An 18,940-nucleotide genomic window follows, 5' to 3' on the forward strand; every position below is an offset into this window, starting at 1 on the left:
CCCCCCCCCCCCCGAGCTGTCTCTCTCTCTCTCTCTCCCTCTCTCAAATAAATAAATAGAACCTTAAAAAAAAAAAGAGCTTGCAAAGGAAAAGTTGCGTGGATTTATCCACAAAGAGATTGAAACTTTTTTGCTTTCTCCACATTTAGACATTAAATAAAATTACAAGGAAGATGAACTGGGAAATACATGTACTAAAAAAGGGCAGGTGGGCTTTATCTTCCACGTGTATAGAACTTCCACAAACCAATGAGAACGATACCACCCAAGCCAGCAGGGCCCACACTTGCAGCCGGAGACTATTGGAGGGATTTCCAAGTTTGAATCGAAATAATTACATTGCCTTTCACATCAAAACATCTTTCAAAACTGTAAGGACAGGAGAGCAAATGTCATTTTAGTTTCTCTCCTTGAGCTTCTTTTTTGGGTAGGCGTATCTGTCTTTTCAGTTGTGAGGATAGTGACCGTCTGAGTTCTTTATAATTTAACCCCGCCTCATCTTAGAGTTTGATATCATTCATTGGGAGTAATATCAAACATGGCAGGACACGATCCGGTGCGTGAAGGGTCTGACGGAGCCGAGTGTTAGTGTCCACCTCAGGGTCTCCTGCCCGCTGTCCTCCATCTGTAGCTAAGTAGCTCTCATTGCCCCACCAAGCCTCTGAGCAGGACTGATTCCGTAATCCTGTTGGGTTATTTCACGTGGCAGTTCCACCGATATGCTAATATTACGTGATCTTCTGTGACCTTCAAGGATGAGTAAGAACTTGAGATTTAGGGCCATGGAGGTTGACTTCTTATGAGAGGAATTCTGTGGTTAAACACGTACAGGTGAAAATGTGATATTGTCCGTATTTTCTCGAATAGATTTGTAAGCCTTATGGACAATCCTCTTGATAATACCCGATGTCAAGATGATGTCGAAGTGATGGAAAGTGAACGAGATCGTCAATGCTTTGATAAAGAATTTTTGAAAGCCTATATCGAAGATGTTAAAGAAAGAGGTACGTTAATCATATTTAAAATTATCTTAGGGGCCCCTGGGTGGCTCAGTCAGTTAAGTGTCCAACTCTTGATTTCCACCCAGGTGATGATCTCGGGGTCCTGAGATCAAACCCTGCATTTGGGCTCTGCGCTCGGTGCGGAGTCTACTTATCCCTCTCCCTCTGCCCCTCTCCTAGCTCTCTCTCTCTCACATAAATAAATAAATAAATAAATAAATAAATAAATAACATAATCTTTAAAAAGTTAAAATAAAATTCTTTTAAATGAATATACGGAATTTCATGTGCTCATGCAACACATTTATTGACATGAGTCACAATGACATAAAGTTAATTTGTTAATTGATTATTTTTCCATGGACCAAATATATATAGTTTCTTTAAAATATCAAATTTTTCTAGTGTACTTGAATACTTGATACATCATCAATAATTTGACAGAGAGGCCCAGAAACATACACTTGAGACGTTGCATTACTAACTGAACATGAGTTTTTAAGAAAATGGCATTGACAAAAGAGTATCCCAGTTAATGGGAAAGTAAGATTCCATTTCAAAATCCATTTAAATTCAATTTTAGGAAAAGTCGTTTCTTACATAAATCAAGGTCCTCTTATATAAAAATCACAAAAGGAAAAACACAAGATGGCAGACTATTACCTAGATCCCTTTAGCTTTGGTTTCCCAAGGGTGGAGATAATACAGAGAAGCACAGGGAGGTCATGGGACCTTAGGAAAGAACAGGAAGCAGCTTCCCCAGGGGCTGTTTCCAAAGTGTTCTGGAAGGTTAGAAGCCCTTCCTTCTGCTGCAAACACACAAACATAAGTCACCCTTTGTTCTTTTAATCACCACCTTCTTCCTAGTATGGCTGCCTGTTCATAGACTAAGGATGATTGGTCACATTCAGATATTCTGGGTTTTCATGACATGAATGAAAAATGCCATTTATTTGGCAAATTAAAAAATTTCTTCAACTAAATTAAGCAAATCTCTATGCAGTTATCTCCAATCCATTTGGCCATCCCCAATCTTGAATGCTGAAATAGTATGAAATAAATGAGAAATTTATATGAAACACGAAACAAAGAGCAGAACCATTTATTTTGCCAAAATTTAACTTTGGGTTGTATAAGTTTCCTCTCGTGAAAGCCTTTATTGTTGTATTTTATAGATGTATCCATAATTACATTTTAGAGCTATTGTTTCTTTTTTTTTTTTAAAGATTTTATTTATTTATTCATTCGACAGAGATAGAGACAGCCAGCGAGAGAGAGAACACAAGCAGGGGGAGTGGGAGAGGAAGAAGCAGGCTCATAGTGGAAGAGCCTGATGTGGGGCTCGATCCCATAACGCTGGGATCACGCCCTGAGCCGAAGGCAGATGCTTAACCACTGTGCCACCCAGGCACCCGAGAGCTATTGTTTCAAAATACAAGAAAGAATTAGAGAAAATAGGTAGTTAGCTTTGGATCTGTTGGTCAGCGATAAAATCGTTTGGTTTGTAAGATTAACTTTAGTGATGATAGCTTTTGAATTCATTCAGTTATTTCTAAATAATTATAATAATTCTATCCTTCATATATTCATATTGGTTCATATGATATTGCCGATACTCAGCTGGTTTTGACCAGAGTCCATAGCTAATGGGAAAAAAAGTAGCTTTAGTGAGTCACTTCAGTGAGTGAGGTGGACCTCCAACCTCATGGGATTCAAGAATGATGAGCAAATGAAACCCTTTGCTGGTCCTCAAGCGTTAGTAACCCTAAGAATCACCTGTAGGCCCCACCCTCAGAGATTTTGACTCAGCACCTCTGGGGTAGGACCTAGAATGTGCATTTCTAACAAGGTCCCAGGTGATGTTGACGCCTTGGGTCTGGGAACTTGACCTTGAGAGCCATTGGTGTAGACTATCCTTTGACAAAATTTGACTGTGAAGGGAGAGTGGGCAGTAACCGGTGGGAAGAGCAAGACTGAGTAAAGGGGTACTTACTAAGATCATGCTTGGTTTAGGGATAGCCCAAGGTTTGCTTATAAACCATCTTCCCTTCCACCTAGGGTCTTACCTGCTGTCTTGGGTCCTTGGGCGTCTGTTTCTGATCTGTCAGTTTTTAGTTTAGGGTCATACAGTTTCTCAGATGCTGATGTAGCTGTGTCCGTTTGTTGGAAAGATTGCAAAAGAATGAGGGTTAATAATTCTAGCTTGGATCTCAGTGTTTCTAAAGCATGACTAGACATTTGTGAAAGCTGACTTAATGGTGATAGATAAGTCCGTTTATCACAGGAAGTGGTAGGAATTTGTGTGTGAACATGATAAAATGGGGAATGGTTGCATATCTTTGTTCCTTTTGTTACAGAATCGGTCCCCAGCTATACCACCAAAGTATCTTTTAGCCTTCAGCTTTGATACCATCCACCAGAAGACCGCAGACTCTCCCTGTGCTGTGGAGCTATAAATCTTGGTGTTGCGGAATAAGGTTTGCGCTTAAGGACGCAGTCTAGAAACCACAGTCATAGTTAGGAAGAATGACTTTTCAGATTTCACATTTGCAAATCCTTTTCTCTGTGGACTGGAGAATTGATAAATGGGCTTATATATCAAGGTTTGTTTGCCTATACTTGTTTCCAAGTAATGCACATTTACTATTTTAGAAAACGTGTCATTTTTAAAAAATTATAACCTAGAGACCAAAATCTGAAGTTGATTGCACTGTTTTTAGGAATCCAGGGATAAAGGGGTTGTAAAAAGAGCATTTCTATGGGACTAGCCAAATGAGATTTTATTTTATTTTGAAAGAGCTTTAATGAATTGTTTCTTTTACTGAGAAAAGCTTTCCTTCGGTTTATACAAACTGCTATTTTCATATGTTTTCATTGTATTTTGTAAGTGTAGGGTCTCAGGAAAGACTTTACGTATAATTTGGGCATCGAAAGTCGAAAGAAGGGCTGAATTGTCTGCCCATGCATTGGGCACAGGACACTCAAATGGTGCGCTGGTTGGCCTCGCAGAGGCATTGCGGGCCTGGCTGGTCCGTCCTGGGAAGCCTTACGTGGCCTGTGTGGATGGTCCTCCTGTCCTGAATGGGCAACTCGGGAGTCCCAGGATGCACCTTAGAGCAGGGAGCAAAGGCAATCCCCTAAGGACTCCTCTTCCAGGGTGGCCGTACAAGGTAGCAGAGATAACTAGTCCATGCTGATGAGGAGCCCCTAGCAAAGCTTCCTGACAGGTGCCCCGGGAGAACTCTGCCCATGGCCATAATGCTGCAGTCCACAGGGTGCTCATGAGACTGTTTTTTGTTGGCAAAGATGGGATTCGTGATAGGGCTTTGGACTCTTACACCACATCATATGATTTGGAGAAATTGTACAAATGTCTATTTTTATACCACTATTTTGAGCTAAAAGAAACAAGATTGTGAGTTGCAGATAAGCTTTAGCAAGTAGCTTTTGTGACTAAGAAGGAAAAGAGTGCGTATATTCATGTATATTCCTATATGAATTGACTCCTACATGGTCTAGTTCAGCGCTGTCCAATAGAATTTTCTGCAGTGATGGAAATGGTCTATGTCTGTGCTGTCCAAATGTAGTGACCACCAGACACATGTGTTTTTTGACTACTTGAATGACTGGTGTAACTGAAGAACTTTTAGTTTAGTTAATTAAGGGTTTTTAATTACATTTAAATTTAGATTGCCACAGGTGGCTGTCATATTGGACACTCAAGTCAAGCCGATTGGGTTTTTTGGAAGAAACGAAGGGTGATTTTTATTTTCTCTTATCTGAAGAACAGTGTGTCCCCGGAGGGGCCGCTATTGACACCCTCCACATTTTGTCTTGATCGATTTCATCATAATTCCGTGTTTTATCCTCAACAGATGCCAAGCAGGCGGAGCGTTCTAAAACCATATGGCAATGCTTCAGCGGAGGGTTGCCTCAAGTTAAAGACAAACTCTGAGAAGTAGGTTAAGAGATGAAAAGAGTAGGAAAATGAGAAATCACTTCAATGGAACCTCAAACAATTGTATTTTTTCTTTTTAGCTCTTCAAAAATGGAATTCAAATTTATTAGTTGTACTCCTTGAATGGTTTTGAAATTTCATTTCATGCCAAGGTATACGTTATATATAGACAAATGGAAAATAAATCTCTAAAGGGGGCAAATAGGGGCTTTCACACAAATTGTCCATGACTTATGTAAAATCTGTGTCAATAAAACCAGTCTTTTGTGCAAAAACCTTGTGTCGGTGCTACATATAAACAAAGGAAAAATTACTGCACTGACAGATAATTATTTCATGTTACGTAATATCCCATACCACATATACTGTTTGAATATAAGGTTTGTAGAGATACTATTTAATTGATTCATGTAAATGCAAAAATGCAGCAAGATGATAAGGCATCTTAGTGGAAATATCATAGAGATTTGAAAATTCTACATGATACATTTGGACTGATTCATAATCTGGAAAAGGAATTGCCATAGCAGGATATATGTATGAGCATTAAAGCAATATGAAGAAAAGAATAAAATGTAATTCCTAGAAGAAAAATGTTCTCGTTCCAAAACCTTATTATTCTACCTGTTTTTCAGATGTTGGATTGTTATGGGGCAGAGACACTTGGGTGACATCACCGAGTAGTGCATTTTAACAACCAGCAAGGACCACACCACATTTCTTGACTGGAGCTTTCTAGAATGACCATTAGGTGTGCTCGCCAAACACCAGTTTAGGGTAGCTTCCTGATGATGGCAAACAGTAAGCTCCAGAAATCAGTTACTGTCTTTCCTTCTTTGCGTCCCTTCCTTCCCTCCTCAACACGTCTCTTAAATCTCCCTAGTCCCGAGTGGGAGGGAAGTGTACTTTGAGGTGTTGTGTTGTGGTGGCCATAGGTTTATGGGATTCTCATTTCCTGGGTCCTAATTCTGGTGCGTTCCTGGTTCATAGGGACAGCACTTGGCCTAGCTTCTCCCACCCTATGGGAGCACTGTGTGTTATCAGAGTAACTTTTGATCATGTAATAACATTTCTTGGAATTTTAAAGGACTTTCTGATTCTTTCCTGAAATTAAAGTTCTCGACACTAGTCTTTAGTGAGCTCACAAATCATTCAACATCCACTTCCCTTAATGTCCCAGTGATCTAAATGCCATTTTCTAGTTGGTTTTCCTTCTTGACATACTCCAGATCATTCCACCCATCCCTGCCTATCTTTGAATACTGTAGAGTCTGTCTGGAGATAGTGGCAGATGTTTCGCAACTCCCTGTATCTGCCAGGGACATTGTGCAAATGTGTACGCACGCACTCATGCAGATTCCGGTCTGTTCTGGAAGCTGATCAGCACTGGGACTCAGGGAGCCAGGATTGCAAGGCCAGCTCTTTTACTAATGCACCGTATAATCTTGGGAAAATCACTTCACCTTTTACCCCCCTGTAAAAAAAATAGAGTTGGAGAAGATGATTTCTAAGGCTGATTCCATCTCCCCTTTTTATGTTAATGACCCAGCCTGTCCTCCCTACCTCACTGGTCACTCAGCTTCTAGAAGGCTCCTTATGGGCTGCTGGGCATGCTTGTTCCTTAGGCATGTGTTTGTAACTGTCTTGTCCACTATTACATGTTAGGTTTCTGGAGTTTGCTAAATAGATAGACAGACTATGCCCAAATATTTGAAAACAAATAGCAAGCCTGTGAAGAATTTACCCACACATTTCTGTTGTGTTCCCAATACTTCCATCTGTGCTGAGATGCACAAATATTATTTCTGATATTGCCTTGAAAGAGGAAGCATGCATCATAAAGAATTGCATTTTCTCGAAATCCAAATCAAAGATACAGTGAAATATCATGTCACACCCTTTGGTGTAGCTAGTATTAAAAAAAAACCAACAACACACAAAAAAAGCCCCACAGAAAATAATTGTTGGTGAGGATATGGAGAAATTGGCATGCTTTTCCCTGTTGGTGGGAGTGGAAGATGACACAATTGCTCTGGAAAATAGCATGGCAGTTCCTCCAAAAATTAAAGGTAGAATCACCGTATGTTCCGGCAATTCCACTTCTGAGTATGTTGAAAGCAAGATCTCAAAGAGCTATTGGTACACCCACATTCCTAGCAGTACTAGTGACAGTGGCCAAGAGCTGGAAGCCTGCCAGATGTCTACAGGTGGGTAGACCAAGTGTGGTATATACATCCTGTGGAATGTTATTCAGCCTTAGAAAGGAAGGAAATCCCATCACACGCTACAACGTGAATGAAACTTGAGGACATTGTGCTAAGTGCAATCAACTAGTGACAAGAAGACAAGTCCTGTAGGAGTCTGCCTCTATGAGGTCCTGGGTAGTCCTCTTCATAGAGACAGAAAGAAGAACGGGCGTTTGTAGGACAAGGGGGAGGGAGAAAATGCGAGTTGTTTAATGGGTATAGTTTCAATTCTGAGAATGAAAAAATCAGTGAAAAGTCACTGAGAAACTGAACACACACTCCAGATGGGTGTATATTTATTTAATTACACACTGTGTCACAATACCATTCTACTAGCACAGTAACGCACGTTATAAACCATGCTACAAGAACTAGTAAAGCACAAAGAAACATGAAATAGAGTTTGAAGGCTATCTCCCCCATGGGCGTGGCTGGCCCTGCCACAGCCCCGAGCTACGTGGACTCTGCTGTGGAGAACACTGCTCTGAGACCCAAGCTTTCAGCCTAATGAAAACCGCGACAAGTGCCTCCACAGGCTGACGTCACTGGGTCTGTGCAAGCTTCTCCGGGGAGAGAGGCTCCACAGGTCTCATGAGATTTCCAAACGGTTCTGTGAACCCTAAAGGCTTTGGTTGCAGTTCTCCAGAGAATGAGCAGAATTTCAGCGTCCTTTACGCAAAATTGAATTGAATTGAAATTACCAGGAACCCTTAAAAATCACATGAAATCAACCACTTTAGAATGAACAATTCAGTGGCGTTTATTGCATTCGCAGTGTTGCACAACCATGCCCTCCGTCCTGTGCCACACATTTTCATCACCACCCACCCTCCGCCCCCAAGAAGCCCCATACAGTTTAATCCCCTTCCCTGTAGCCCCTGGCAGTCACCAATCTACTTCCTGTCTCTGGATTTAACTCTTCCGGGTATTTCCTCTCCGTGGGATCGTTCTGCATGACTTTGAACTTGGCCTCATGTGAAGATCCACTGAAGGGTCTCTATGATAATCACCACGACAATGATCAGAATGAGAAAACCGCAGCAAACATTTAAGTTCCAGCACCTGAGATTCGGGGTTCTGTGAGAAAAGGGCAGCTGACTCCAGGTCCTGACCTGGATTCTCCTCTCCGCGTGGTGGTAGGTGTTTGTTCTCGGGCTCCAGTGGGTGGGGAGCATCGTGGCTGTCGTGGACCCGGAATACCAGGATTGGGGTAAAGCCTTTCCCTTGTTTGCCATGGCATTCGCCTTCACTGTGTCTGCTCTGGCGTTCCCCTTCACTGTGTCCCCTGTGGCATTCCCCCTCACTGTGTCCCCTGTGGCATTCCCCTTCACTGTGTCCCTTGTGGCGTTCCCCTTCACTGTGTACACTCTGGCGCCACTCCTAGCGGGAGAGGGCGTGGGAATGGCAGTCCCAAGAGCAGGGGAGCTTATGGCAGGAAGTAATGGGGACATTGGTGACTGCACGGCCTCACCTAACCCACTCCGAGCACAAAAGCCCTGCAGACACGCCTCACAGTTGTTACTGTCATGTGGTCCTTCAAGAGAGATTTCCTTGATGGTAGGAATCTCCTCCACCGACTTAAATCCTTCTCTGTAGCATTTCTTCAGAATTCGGAACACCAGGTTGTTCAGGATCCTTGAGATGTTCTCTTCTGTGAACTTGGGAACCTCAAATGGAGACTGACTGCACTTCCGACATCTCTGGGCAAAGACCCTCATCTTCACCTTGCCCCTGGGGTTCCCCGCACTCTTGTGCATGTGGAAAAGGACCTGAACTTGAGCCGAGGACCAACTGCAAGAGCACAAGGAGCACTGGAACCTGTGGGGACAGAAGACAAGACCCTCAGGTTGGCCCGGGATGGCCGAGTTGTGGGCTGGGCCAGAAGGAGGAAGGGACGCCCAACGACACAGAGATGTGACTTGACTGGGGTGGAGGTTAGCAGGGGAAGAAGTTAGTGAGCCCCTCGTTCCTGTCTCCACTGTGCCACCAACATGCCTGTGACCCATAGGGGTCTGTCATGAAAATGCAGATCCAAGCTGTTGGTGCTGGAAGGGACCTTCTAAGTCTGACATGATGTCGCTGGAGATGAGGCGCATGTGGAACACACCAGGAGCAGAGACTTGCTGGGTGTAAGAAGCAGGACTAGACCCCCAAACCAAGGCTTCTTCAAATATAGATTGAAGTGGTTCAGAGGCTATGGGTGCAACAGCAGCCATTAAATCAGCCTGGAAATCCACAGATGGTACAAGTGGGTGCTGGTAGGTACTACCGTCTGAAAGTTTATGTCTGCCCCCTAATTCACATGTTGGAATCCGAACCCCCAAAGGTGATGATGTTAGAAGGCCTTTGGGAGGTGATTAGGTCATGAACGTGGAGCCCATGTGAAGGTGATTTTTTAAAAAAGATTTATTATTTATTTATTTATTTAACAGAGAGACACAGTGAGAGAGGGAACACAAGCAGGGGGAGTGGGAAAGGGAGAAGGAGGCTTCCCGCTGAGTGGGGAGCCTGATGCGGGGCTCCATCCCAGGACCCTGGGATCATGACCTGAGCCAAAGGCAGACGCTTAATGACTGAGCCACCCAGGCGCCCCCCATATGAAGGTGATTAGTGCTCTTATCAAAGAGATCCCGTAGCTCCTTCCACCATGAAAAGTCCACAACTCAGAAGAGGCCTCTCACCAGACCAGCTGACATCCTGATCTTGGACTTCCAGCCTCTAGAACTGTGAGCAATACGTTTCTGTCAGGGATAAGCTGCCCAGTCTGATATTATTTTTATTTTATTTTATTTTGTTTTATTGCCACTCAAGCCGACTAAGACTATGTCATAGACCCACAGATCAGGGAGGGTCTAGTGTCTGGAGGAAAAACGTTGCTTTGCCCTGTTGCCTGGGGGCCCCCGATCTGCCGGTATTACAGGGAGATCACAGTGTCCAGCTCTCTCTCCTTTTGTCCCCTCCCAACCCTATTCGTTGCTCAAGGCAGCCTGGAAAACTTCATATTCTATGTGCACCTGGCCTCAGGGTACAAGAGAACGACACCTCGACCCCGCAGGGAAGAGGAAAATTTCTTGAGCTCAGATATTCGGATAAATACATGTCAGGATAGATGGAGGGAGGGGAAGAAGGCACACAAGAACCTGGCTGCACCCAGGACAGGAATTAGGGGAAAGGCAGAAGCTAGCAGTATGGCAGGGACATTTCACGCTCCCCAAATTACCCATGCACTCCCGCTCACTTCCCAGCCCCCACGCAGTTAGGTTGGTCAATATGACTGGTTGCCCAATGGGATGTGGGCAGGGACACGTGTTACTTCCAAATCTGGCACAGAAGCTCTTGGAAAACCCTTCAGCTCCTCTTCCTCTGACTCAGTGACCTGGGGATCACGTGTTAGGTCAAATCACTGATATTTCGAGGTTTACCTGCTCTAGCAGCCAAGCCTCGCCTAACCTGGGAGGCTGAATTGGAGGGGGCTGGGAGGGATGAGCCAGTCAAGTTTTCCTTCTTGTGTCTTGATTCTTACTGCATCTCACAGGGTGAGCATGGCCATGAGATGAAGGGAAGAGGCCAAGAGGCTCTGACCGCCGTGAGTGAGGTGACCTTACTGGGCTCATTCGGGGTCTGCTCTTTTGAGCTGCTGTCCCCGGCCCTTCCTCTGGGTCATGGTGCTCTGGTCATGGGCCAGCTCAGAGTTCAAGGTTCTTACAAAAAAAAAAAGAGCTGAGATTTTGATTGGATGTTTCTGGTGCCAGCGGCCTGGCCCGGGAAAGCCATGGGCTGCAAGGGGAGGAGAGCTCTGCTTCCTCTGCCCAGACCCTCCTCCAGAGAGGAAGGCAGCGGGCAGGCCCCGAGCCTCTCCCCCAGTCCCAGGAGAGAGTCTCAGGTCCCCACCCTCTGTGCAGGGGGCAGCCCCACCCCTGACCCTTGGAGCACTCCTTTCCCACCTGGAACAAAGGGTAAGGCTTTAGATGACTTCCAAGGGTCTTAGTTTAAAAGGATCCATCAGCGCAGAGTTGAGGGGGCAAGAATGCTGCATGTTGCTCAACTATCCTAACCTCTGCCCTCTCCGCCAGGGGCCTCCTCAGCCCACGGGGCCTCTCCCTCCTGGGCTCCACAGTGAGCCCCAGGTACCCCAAGGCGGGGAGCATATGCAGGGAACGTTGCCCAACCAGCTGTCCTGCAGCTCCTCCCCTTCCCTCTTCCTCCCTGCTCCCCCTCCCCATGCAGCCCACACCAGCGCCCAGGCCTGCACCTGTCTGGGGTTCACTGTAATAAGGAAAAAACCCTTTACCGAAGCTAAAACTTCTTGGATGATGTGCACCTTACTTCCTGTAGTCTTCAATGGGCAAGCATGGGATAGAACAAGAAAAGGAGCAAGGATACATAGTAACGAATACACAAGAATTTTCTGGAACACGTACCATCCCCACTCACCTGGCAAAGGCCCACTGCTGGTACTGTGACCACCCCGGCTTCAGGCTGTTGGGAAGAAGGTCTTTGTCTACTGTCAGGGTCCATTTGTGCCATGGCTTCACTTCCTGAATTAATTCCTGGAACACTTGCTTCCATAGCTCCACGTCTGGACCTTCCATGCTGTGCGGTGATCTGCGGGCATCAGGATCTCCTGGAGACTCTGACGGATCTGTAGCAGGACACGAGATTTCCCACTTTAAAGAACAAGGGCTGGGACCTGTTCTCCCTTTGTGTACCTGACCTGGGCCCACGGACTAGGTCTCTGCGTCAAGGACAAAGGTCAGTTGAATCTGTCTCCCAGTTCAGAGGACAGCGCTAGGCTCACCGCAGGGAATTTTCAAAGACACAGAATGCATCCGACCAAATGGGACCAAAGGAAAGCTCTGGACTCCGGACTGGATCTCACTCGGACTCTGCTGATTACCTACCTTTAACCTGGAACACATCCTTTAGCTCCGAAGCCTCTAGAAATGGTGGAGAGAGGCTGCAGGTGCCCTTTCTGTTCTAACACTCGGAAGTCCTTATCCGTGGGGCTGCTGTGCTCATGACTGGGGAGGAGAGATGCAAAGAAGGACATGGCCATTGTGGGCCCTCCCTGCTCCCTGCATCCCTGCTCTGGGCTCTCTGCTTCCCGTTCCCGCTGGTCTCTGTATGACTGGATCTCACAGTCCCCAGGCTGTCCAAGGAGACTCCTGAACCTCGTCCTCCACCCATTAGAAACCAAAGCTGATGCTGCCCTCGTGCCCAGATGAGGCTGCAAGGCCCGTCCCCACGTGGATGAGAGGCCAGTGGCCACAACTGACCCCACTTCCTTGAGGAGAGGCTTGGAAAAGAAGGGGAGAGGAACAGGGGGCAGGCAACAGCGCAGGGAGGGCGGGCAAAATTCTGGGTGTCTGCATGCCACGATCCCCTCCAGAGACAGACTGCCACTGACCTGCCCAAGAGGGAAGCCCCACCCTCGGCGGTCCTCCGACCTGGCAGCTCCCATCTCGGCCTCTTGACCCATCACAGCCTCTGCCCTGGCATCCCCCCAACGGCTTCCGTGCCTCTTGGGCCACTGTCCACACTGCAGCTGGAGGAGGGACGTCTTTCCAGAGGTGGAAGCCCTCACCTGTATGCTGCATGTTAGCACGGCATCTGGACCCCTCACATCCCACCCCTGCTTCTACCAGCCTCAGCCCTGCCCAGCTCATCTTCCCCCCAAGCCCATATTCACCCCTACGCCCTAAGCCACAGCCCCTCACTCCCTGCTATCCTCTTACACTCCTGCTGTCCCAGCCCTGCGCCCTGTGCTCACGGCTGCCCCACGGAGCAGAGCACCCGCCTTCGCTCCCGTGGTTCCTGACCCCTTCAAGTGCTGGGGCCCAACAGCGCAGGCTCCACGTTCCACACCCCTGCCCGGCCCCACACCAGCCTCCTAACTGCACCTAGGAAAGAAATCTCAGCCAGGTAAGCACGCCTCCTCCCTCTGCTCAGGTAGTTGCCCAAATGCCCATGCTCTTCTGCATTGCAGAGCTAGGTCAGAGGAAGCGGAGAGCAGAGGGTGTTTAGATGAGAGCCTGTCTTGCTTTCCGGCTTGCTATGAGATCTTGTGTGAAAATGTCACAGGCAGTTCTGGGTTGTCAAAAACCCCCTTAAGGGGCGCCTGGGTGGCTCAATCCGTTGAGCCTCGGACTCTTTGGTTTCGACTCAGGTCATCATCTCAGGGTTTTGAGATTGGGCCCGGAGTCAGGCTCCTCGCTCAGCAAGGAGTCAGCTTTAGATTCTCTCGCTCCTGCTCTTTCCCCCCACTTGCTCGCTCTCTCTCTAAAATAAACAAACAAACAAACAAACAAATAAATAAAATCTTTAAAAAAACAAACCCAAAACCTCTTGAAAGCAAGTGTGCAAGGGGATCCTTGAAGATCCCCAGATAGCTCACTGTTTCTTTGTCATGTAAAGGTTACCTTTAGCCTCTCGCTCTGCTAAGAATATTCTAATTGGAAAACTCTACATTCTTAAATGATATGTTTGAACACAAGCATTTAAGAATGTGAGGAAGTTTCTTACATTGAAATTAACATAGGCTAGGGGCGTCCAGGTAGCTCAGTGGGTTAAGGGACCGACTCTTAATTCTGGCTCAGGTCATGATCTCAGGGTTGAGAGATCGAGCCCCCCACTGGGATCTGCCCTGGGCATGGAGTCTGCTTAAGATGATCTTTCTCCCTCTCCCTTTACCCCTCCCCCCTCTAAAAGCTTAATTAATTAACATAGGCTAAATGTCTTCCCTCTATCATGAGTAACATCGTTTACCTGATCTTCCAGAGAATTCTGGGTTTCTGGGGTGGGGGTGGGGAGGCCAAGGCCTAGGAAAAAGCACAGGAGCTCAGCAGGGGTGGAGATAGCTGGAGACTTGTAGTCCTCAGACCAGCCGCAAAGTTCTCGTTGAATTGGTCTGGGCATCAGATATCTAAAAATTCCTCAAGTGATTCCAAGGCTGTTATGGTGGTCACCACTCTGGGAGCCTGAAGGGAAGGACAAGGTGCCCAGGTCCTGGTCAGCAGTCCTAGACCCAGAGCCAAGAGGGGTCCCTCCCCCACAGTGCGGTGGTGGAATCGGCAAGGCTTACAGACGCAGTTCCGGGGGAAGCGGTCCTAGGGCTTCCTGGTCGCCTCCCCCAGCTGGGTTGGACATTGGTGTCTGAGCAGTGGGCTCCCAGAGGAGGAGAGGGTGTGGATGGGGTGGGAGAGAGGAAGGGGAGGGAGGAAAAGGGAAGGTGGGCGCGAGGAGGGAGGGGTTTGCTGGAGCCTCTCTGGCAACTTCTTTCCTGGCCTCACTGTAGCCACAGAGAAGATTTACAAAGGGGGGAGGGGGGAGGGGACAGGGGACAGAATCGATCTGGAGGCCAGGGGGTCTTTGGTCTGGGGCTCTGACCTGCTGTATGACAGTGGACAAGTCACTTCGGGCTTTTTGAGGATGAAATGCCATGTTTTATGTGGAGGGCTACTAGGCATGCCTGGTGCCGAGAAGGGCCTGGAAGGAAGCCAGCACTGGTCCCTGAAGCTTGACAAAAACAATTCCCAGGACCTCACTTGGAACAGTGACTCTCCCAGAAACCCCTGCACTCTGGAAAAGGGTATTTACATGCAGACATACAAGCTCTCCTCACCCTTCTGCCTGGCCAGGGCTCTGTCCCTCCCTTCCTCGTGGGCAGTGGCCGGGGCATGGCCCTCCTCACATCCAGCTTCTAACCCAGAGGCCATTCTTCTCCCAACAGGGTCAGGGACACTCGCTGTCACTCTTTCTGAACCCTGGCTGGGCTCTGGCTCTGCGGCTGGGAGGGGGCCGTGTCTCAAAGCTTGGGACAGCCCAGCTGAGCTTGGACAAGACAACGCTCGGCCTTCTCTTTTCAGCTCCTGTGCGGAAAACAAGTGTCCTTTTCACGGTCTATTTGTGCCACGGTCGTCAGATATTTTTGGGGTTTTTGTAGGTGATCTCATTGTTTCAAGTGGCCCCGAGGCCTAGTGCTCGGTCCAACGTGCCTAGTGGTGAGGAGGCTGGGATGTGCTTGCTGGAGAGAGCGTGCATTAGATAAGCTTCATTCAGGCATGAGTTCAGTGCCACCACCCCCAAGTTCAATGTTAATACACGAACAATACTGACTACGTAAGGTGTCTTTAAAGAGAAACAACACAATGTTATGGATTGCTCAGCTGACCGAAATGTTGTCCCTCCGATCAAAGAAAGGCGGAACTTTTGGTTATTTACCGTTGAGAATGAGAGAGGGCTGCCGCAGGGTTACCAGGACAAGGTAACAGTCAGCTGGAGCTATAGGAGGCAGTTTGCACATGGCAAGCAGGGTAGGGTTAGCTAGATTTCATGGGCTCCCTGTGGATTGGCTAATGTGAATAATTTCCCGGGCATACAGGCTGTCCCTGGTTGTCTAGTACCTGGCCCCTGGGCTGGTTAGGATAGGTGCAAAATGGTTTCAAGGGTGAGAGCCTTCTTTCGGAGCCCCAGTTTTGTTTTTGTTTTTTAAAGATTTTATTTATTTGAGAGAGAGAGAAAACAAGTGGAGAGGAGGAGGGGCACAGTGAGAAGGAGAAGGAGGCTCCCGTTGAGCAGGGAGCCCCATGAAGGGCTCAATCCCAGGCCCCGGAGTTCATGACCTGATCTTAGTCTACTGAACCACCCAGGCGCCCCCGGAGTCCTAGCTTTAAGAGCGTTTAGGTCAAGGTAAGCCTCTTCTCTTTCAAATTTGACCACACTCTAGCCTCTGAGATCTTATTCCCCAAGGAAATTGCTAAGTCAAGTTTAATTAAAATGACTTCCACTATTTTTCTTTGATTTTGCACTGTCCTTGTCCTGACTGCAAGAGTGAAAACCAAACCAAATCAGACCAAAACTTTATAAACCAATTTAGTTCCTCCAGAGACTGATAAAACCCTCATCAGTCTCATCACCAATAAAAGACAGAATATTCCACCCTCGGGATTTGGGCAAGTTCCATTTCAACCACTGGGTTTATTATTATTATTTTTAAAGATTTTATTTATTTATTCGACAGAGATAGAGACAGCCAGCGAGAGAGGGAACACAAGCAGGGGGAGTGGGAGAGGAAGAAGCAGGCTCATAGTGGAAGAGCCTGATGTGGGGCTCGATCCCATAACGCTGGGATCACGCCCTGAGCTGAAGGCAGACGCTTAACCGCTGTGCCACCCAGGCGCCCCTGGGTTTATTATTCAACAGAGAATTCTTTACTTCAACCCAACAGATGATTTGCCCTCAGTATGATAAAAGTTTCCATTACTGATTATCTGTTCACTGATGGAACTTCACCATCCCGGGGTTCACGTTCACAGTCTGGGCCAGGGCTTCTGTGATGAACAGCCCAGAACCAGAGTGAGACCATGTGACTTCAGAAGCCTGGGGCAAGGGGGCTGGTGTTGGTGCAGGCCTGGGTGGCTCAGTGGGTAAAGTGTCTGCCTTTGGCGCAGGCCACAATCCCAGGGTCCGGCATGGGGCTCCTTGTTCAGCGGGGAGCCTGCTTCTCCCTCTGCCTGCTTCTCCCCCTGCTAGTGCTCTCTCTCTCTCTGACAAATAAAATCTTAAATAAATAAATAAATAAATAAATAAATAAATAAATAAATAAATAAAATAAAGCCTGGGCCGGGCCGCAGCAATCTTTGCCTGGGCGCAGCAGGTGGGGCAGCTCGGGCAGAGGCCCCTAAATTCTGGACGGAAAGGTGTACAGATTAGCGCGGTGCGCAGAGGTACTTAAGGCCACGAGGCCCCTCACCTGCTCTGGCCAGGAGGATGGAGACCCCCAGGGTGGGCAGTGATCCTCACTGCGCAGACTCCGTCCTCTCGTGCGGCATCTTTGAGTTCCATGTTTTTTATTTTCAAGATTAAAAACAAATTTCTGTTGCTAATGGTGAAAAAGGAGTTAAATATAAATACTTATTTTAAAAATCGATACGTTTTTAGTGAACTGTCTCACAGCGGCGCCCCGACCCCGCCTCCCCCCAGGCGCCCACAAATGGGTGTGAGGAAGGCCAGTGCACACCGGGCGGCCTAGTGGAGCACCAGGCAGCAAGGCAGCCCGGCCGCTGGCTTGTGGTCTCGCCGATCCCAGGTGGGGTTGCCAGGTGAAACACAGTTTCACTTGGACTTGAACTTCAGTTAAATTCTAATTTCAGTAACAACGAATAATAAATATTCTTAGCGAACTTTACACTACAATTACTGTCTTATACTAAGAGTTGATTCCTGCTCAGGTGAAATTAGAATTTAAATCGGAGGTCCTGACGCTGGCTATGATCTGCTTAACGTGACCGCTTTCATCCGGGGGCTTCGCGCCCCTCGCGGTCACTCCAGGAGAGATCCCGGTAGGCTGTGGCAGACGAGGTGGGCGGGATGCTACAAGTCTCGCGAGAACGCAAGCCGGCTGGGGGCGGGCCGGAAGTGTGTTTGGGGCGCGGCTGGGAGGGGCCGGAAGTATCTGGGGGGCGGGCTGGGCGGGGCCGAGGGGCGGAGAGGCGGGAGGCTGCGTAATAGTTGCGGGAAAGTGCCGCTCGCTTTCCCGGGGTCAAGGTCACTCTTTCGGGGACCGAATCAGATGAGTGAAAAGAGCAGGGCTCTTCCATTTGAACTGTGTACTCTGATGAGATTAGATCCAGAAGCTACGTAGAGGAACAAAACCCTCACACGTAGTATTTTAAGTTATTCCGGTTTTAGGGTTTGTGTCCTCTCACCGCACAAAATACACTTCCAAGCCTCATGGCGAAGGGAAAAGAGAAGGCAGCGCTGAGGTGACCTGCAATGGAGGGCCCCCTGCAGTCTCACAGGTTACAGGCTGAAGTGAGTGACGCCCAGGATTTAAACACCTCCTATTAATCCCACTCTCGCCCCAAACGGAGCACCTCCAGGTCCAGTAAACTGTCCTGAAGTAGAATGAACTTTCTGAAGAGATGACTATTCCACAAAATAACAGCTTTTTCACAGTTATTTTTTTAAATGAAAATGAGGACTATTAAAAGGGGGTTTAACCATGTTCTTGGCTGACTGGAGAAGGAATAAAACACTGCAGAGAGAGTGAAAGGTATTTTGCAGTGTTTCGTTAGGTAGGAACTGGCGAGCTGGGATGGGCCACCGTGTCACCACCACACTCCCCAGTCCACTCTTACTGGCTCCTGGAAAGGCAGTCCACTTTAATCTCTGATATATTTCGTTCATCCTATTTTATTTTATTTATTTTATTTTTTAAGATTTTATTTATTTATTTGAGAGAGAGAGAAAGCAGGAGGGACAGGCAGACCCCCGCTGAGCAAAGAGCCACATATGGGGCTGGATCCCAGGACCCCGAGATCACAACCTGCGTTGAAGGCAGAAGCTTAACTGCCTGAGTCGCCCAGGCACTCCCTCGTTTATCCTATTTTAAATCTTTTTCAACCTGCAGTCACTGTTGTTCTAAATACAGCTAAAATATCCCCGTTTAGACCATATTTTAAGAAAATAGGTATGAGAACATATTTTTATGCCATTACATCTGTCTATCCTGGCTTCTAAGATTCTGACTAAAAAAAAGTTTTATGCAATATACAGGCAGAAGAATAAGACATATATACCAGCATAATGAGTAATTATAAAGTAGATACTTGTATAAATACCACCAAGTTCAAAAAATAGAATATTGCCATTGTGAAAATGAATAAAGTAAATCTTATTCAAAATTGAGTCAGGATTTGGGGGGGGGGGTCGTGCCTGGCTCAGTCCGGGGGGGG

General features: G+C 47.2%; 2 protein-coding genes across 2 annotated transcripts in view; one reads left to right on the top strand and one right to left on the bottom strand.

Annotated features, from left to right (window-relative positions):
- LRRC2 (leucine rich repeat containing 2) overlaps positions 1-5,930 on the top strand; it is a 26,468-nt gene extending 20,538 nt beyond the window's left edge. The window contains exons 7-8 of the mRNA XM_008703873.2: positions 868-1,004; positions 3,359-5,930. Coding sequence (XP_008702095.1) covers positions 868-1,004; positions 3,359-3,408 — 187 coding nt within the window. The 3' untranslated portion in view covers positions 3,409-5,930. The remainder of the gene's footprint in view (positions 1-867; positions 1,005-3,358) is intronic.
- Positions 5,931-8,000: 2,070 nt separating this feature from the next.
- RTP3 (receptor transporter protein 3) lies at positions 8,001-17,540 on the bottom strand. Its single transcript, XM_008703875.2, has 4 exons — positions 17,224-17,540; positions 16,957-17,085; positions 11,640-11,847; positions 8,001-9,023 (listed from the first exon to the last, which is right to left on the bottom strand). The coding sequence occupies exons 3-4, from the start codon at positions 11,795-11,797 to the stop codon at positions 8,177-8,179; spliced, it is 1,005 nt and encodes a 334-aa protein (XP_008702097.1). The 5' UTR covers positions 11,798-11,847; positions 16,957-17,085; positions 17,224-17,540; the 3' UTR covers positions 8,001-8,176.
- Between the last annotated feature and the right edge of the window lie 1,400 nt (positions 17,541-18,940).

The sequence above is a fragment of the Ursus maritimus genome, unplaced genomic scaffold, assembly GCF_017311325.1.
Source record: "Ursus maritimus isolate PB19 unplaced genomic scaffold, ASM1731132v1 scaffold_14, whole genome shotgun sequence".
Classification (NCBI taxonomy): domain Eukaryota; kingdom Metazoa; phylum Chordata; class Mammalia; order Carnivora; family Ursidae; genus Ursus; species Ursus maritimus.

Excerpts from the sequence above, each read along its gene's own strand:
- RTP3 (XM_008703875.2), bottom strand. The coding sequence starts at position 11,797 with ATGGAAGGTCCAGACGTGGAGCTATGGAAGCAAGTGTTCCAGGAATTA. Across the intron at positions 9,024-11,639 it reads CAGCAGTGGGCCTTTGCCAG|GTTCCAGTGCTCCTTGTGCT; the intron begins GTGAGTGGGGAT and ends CTGTCCCCACAG.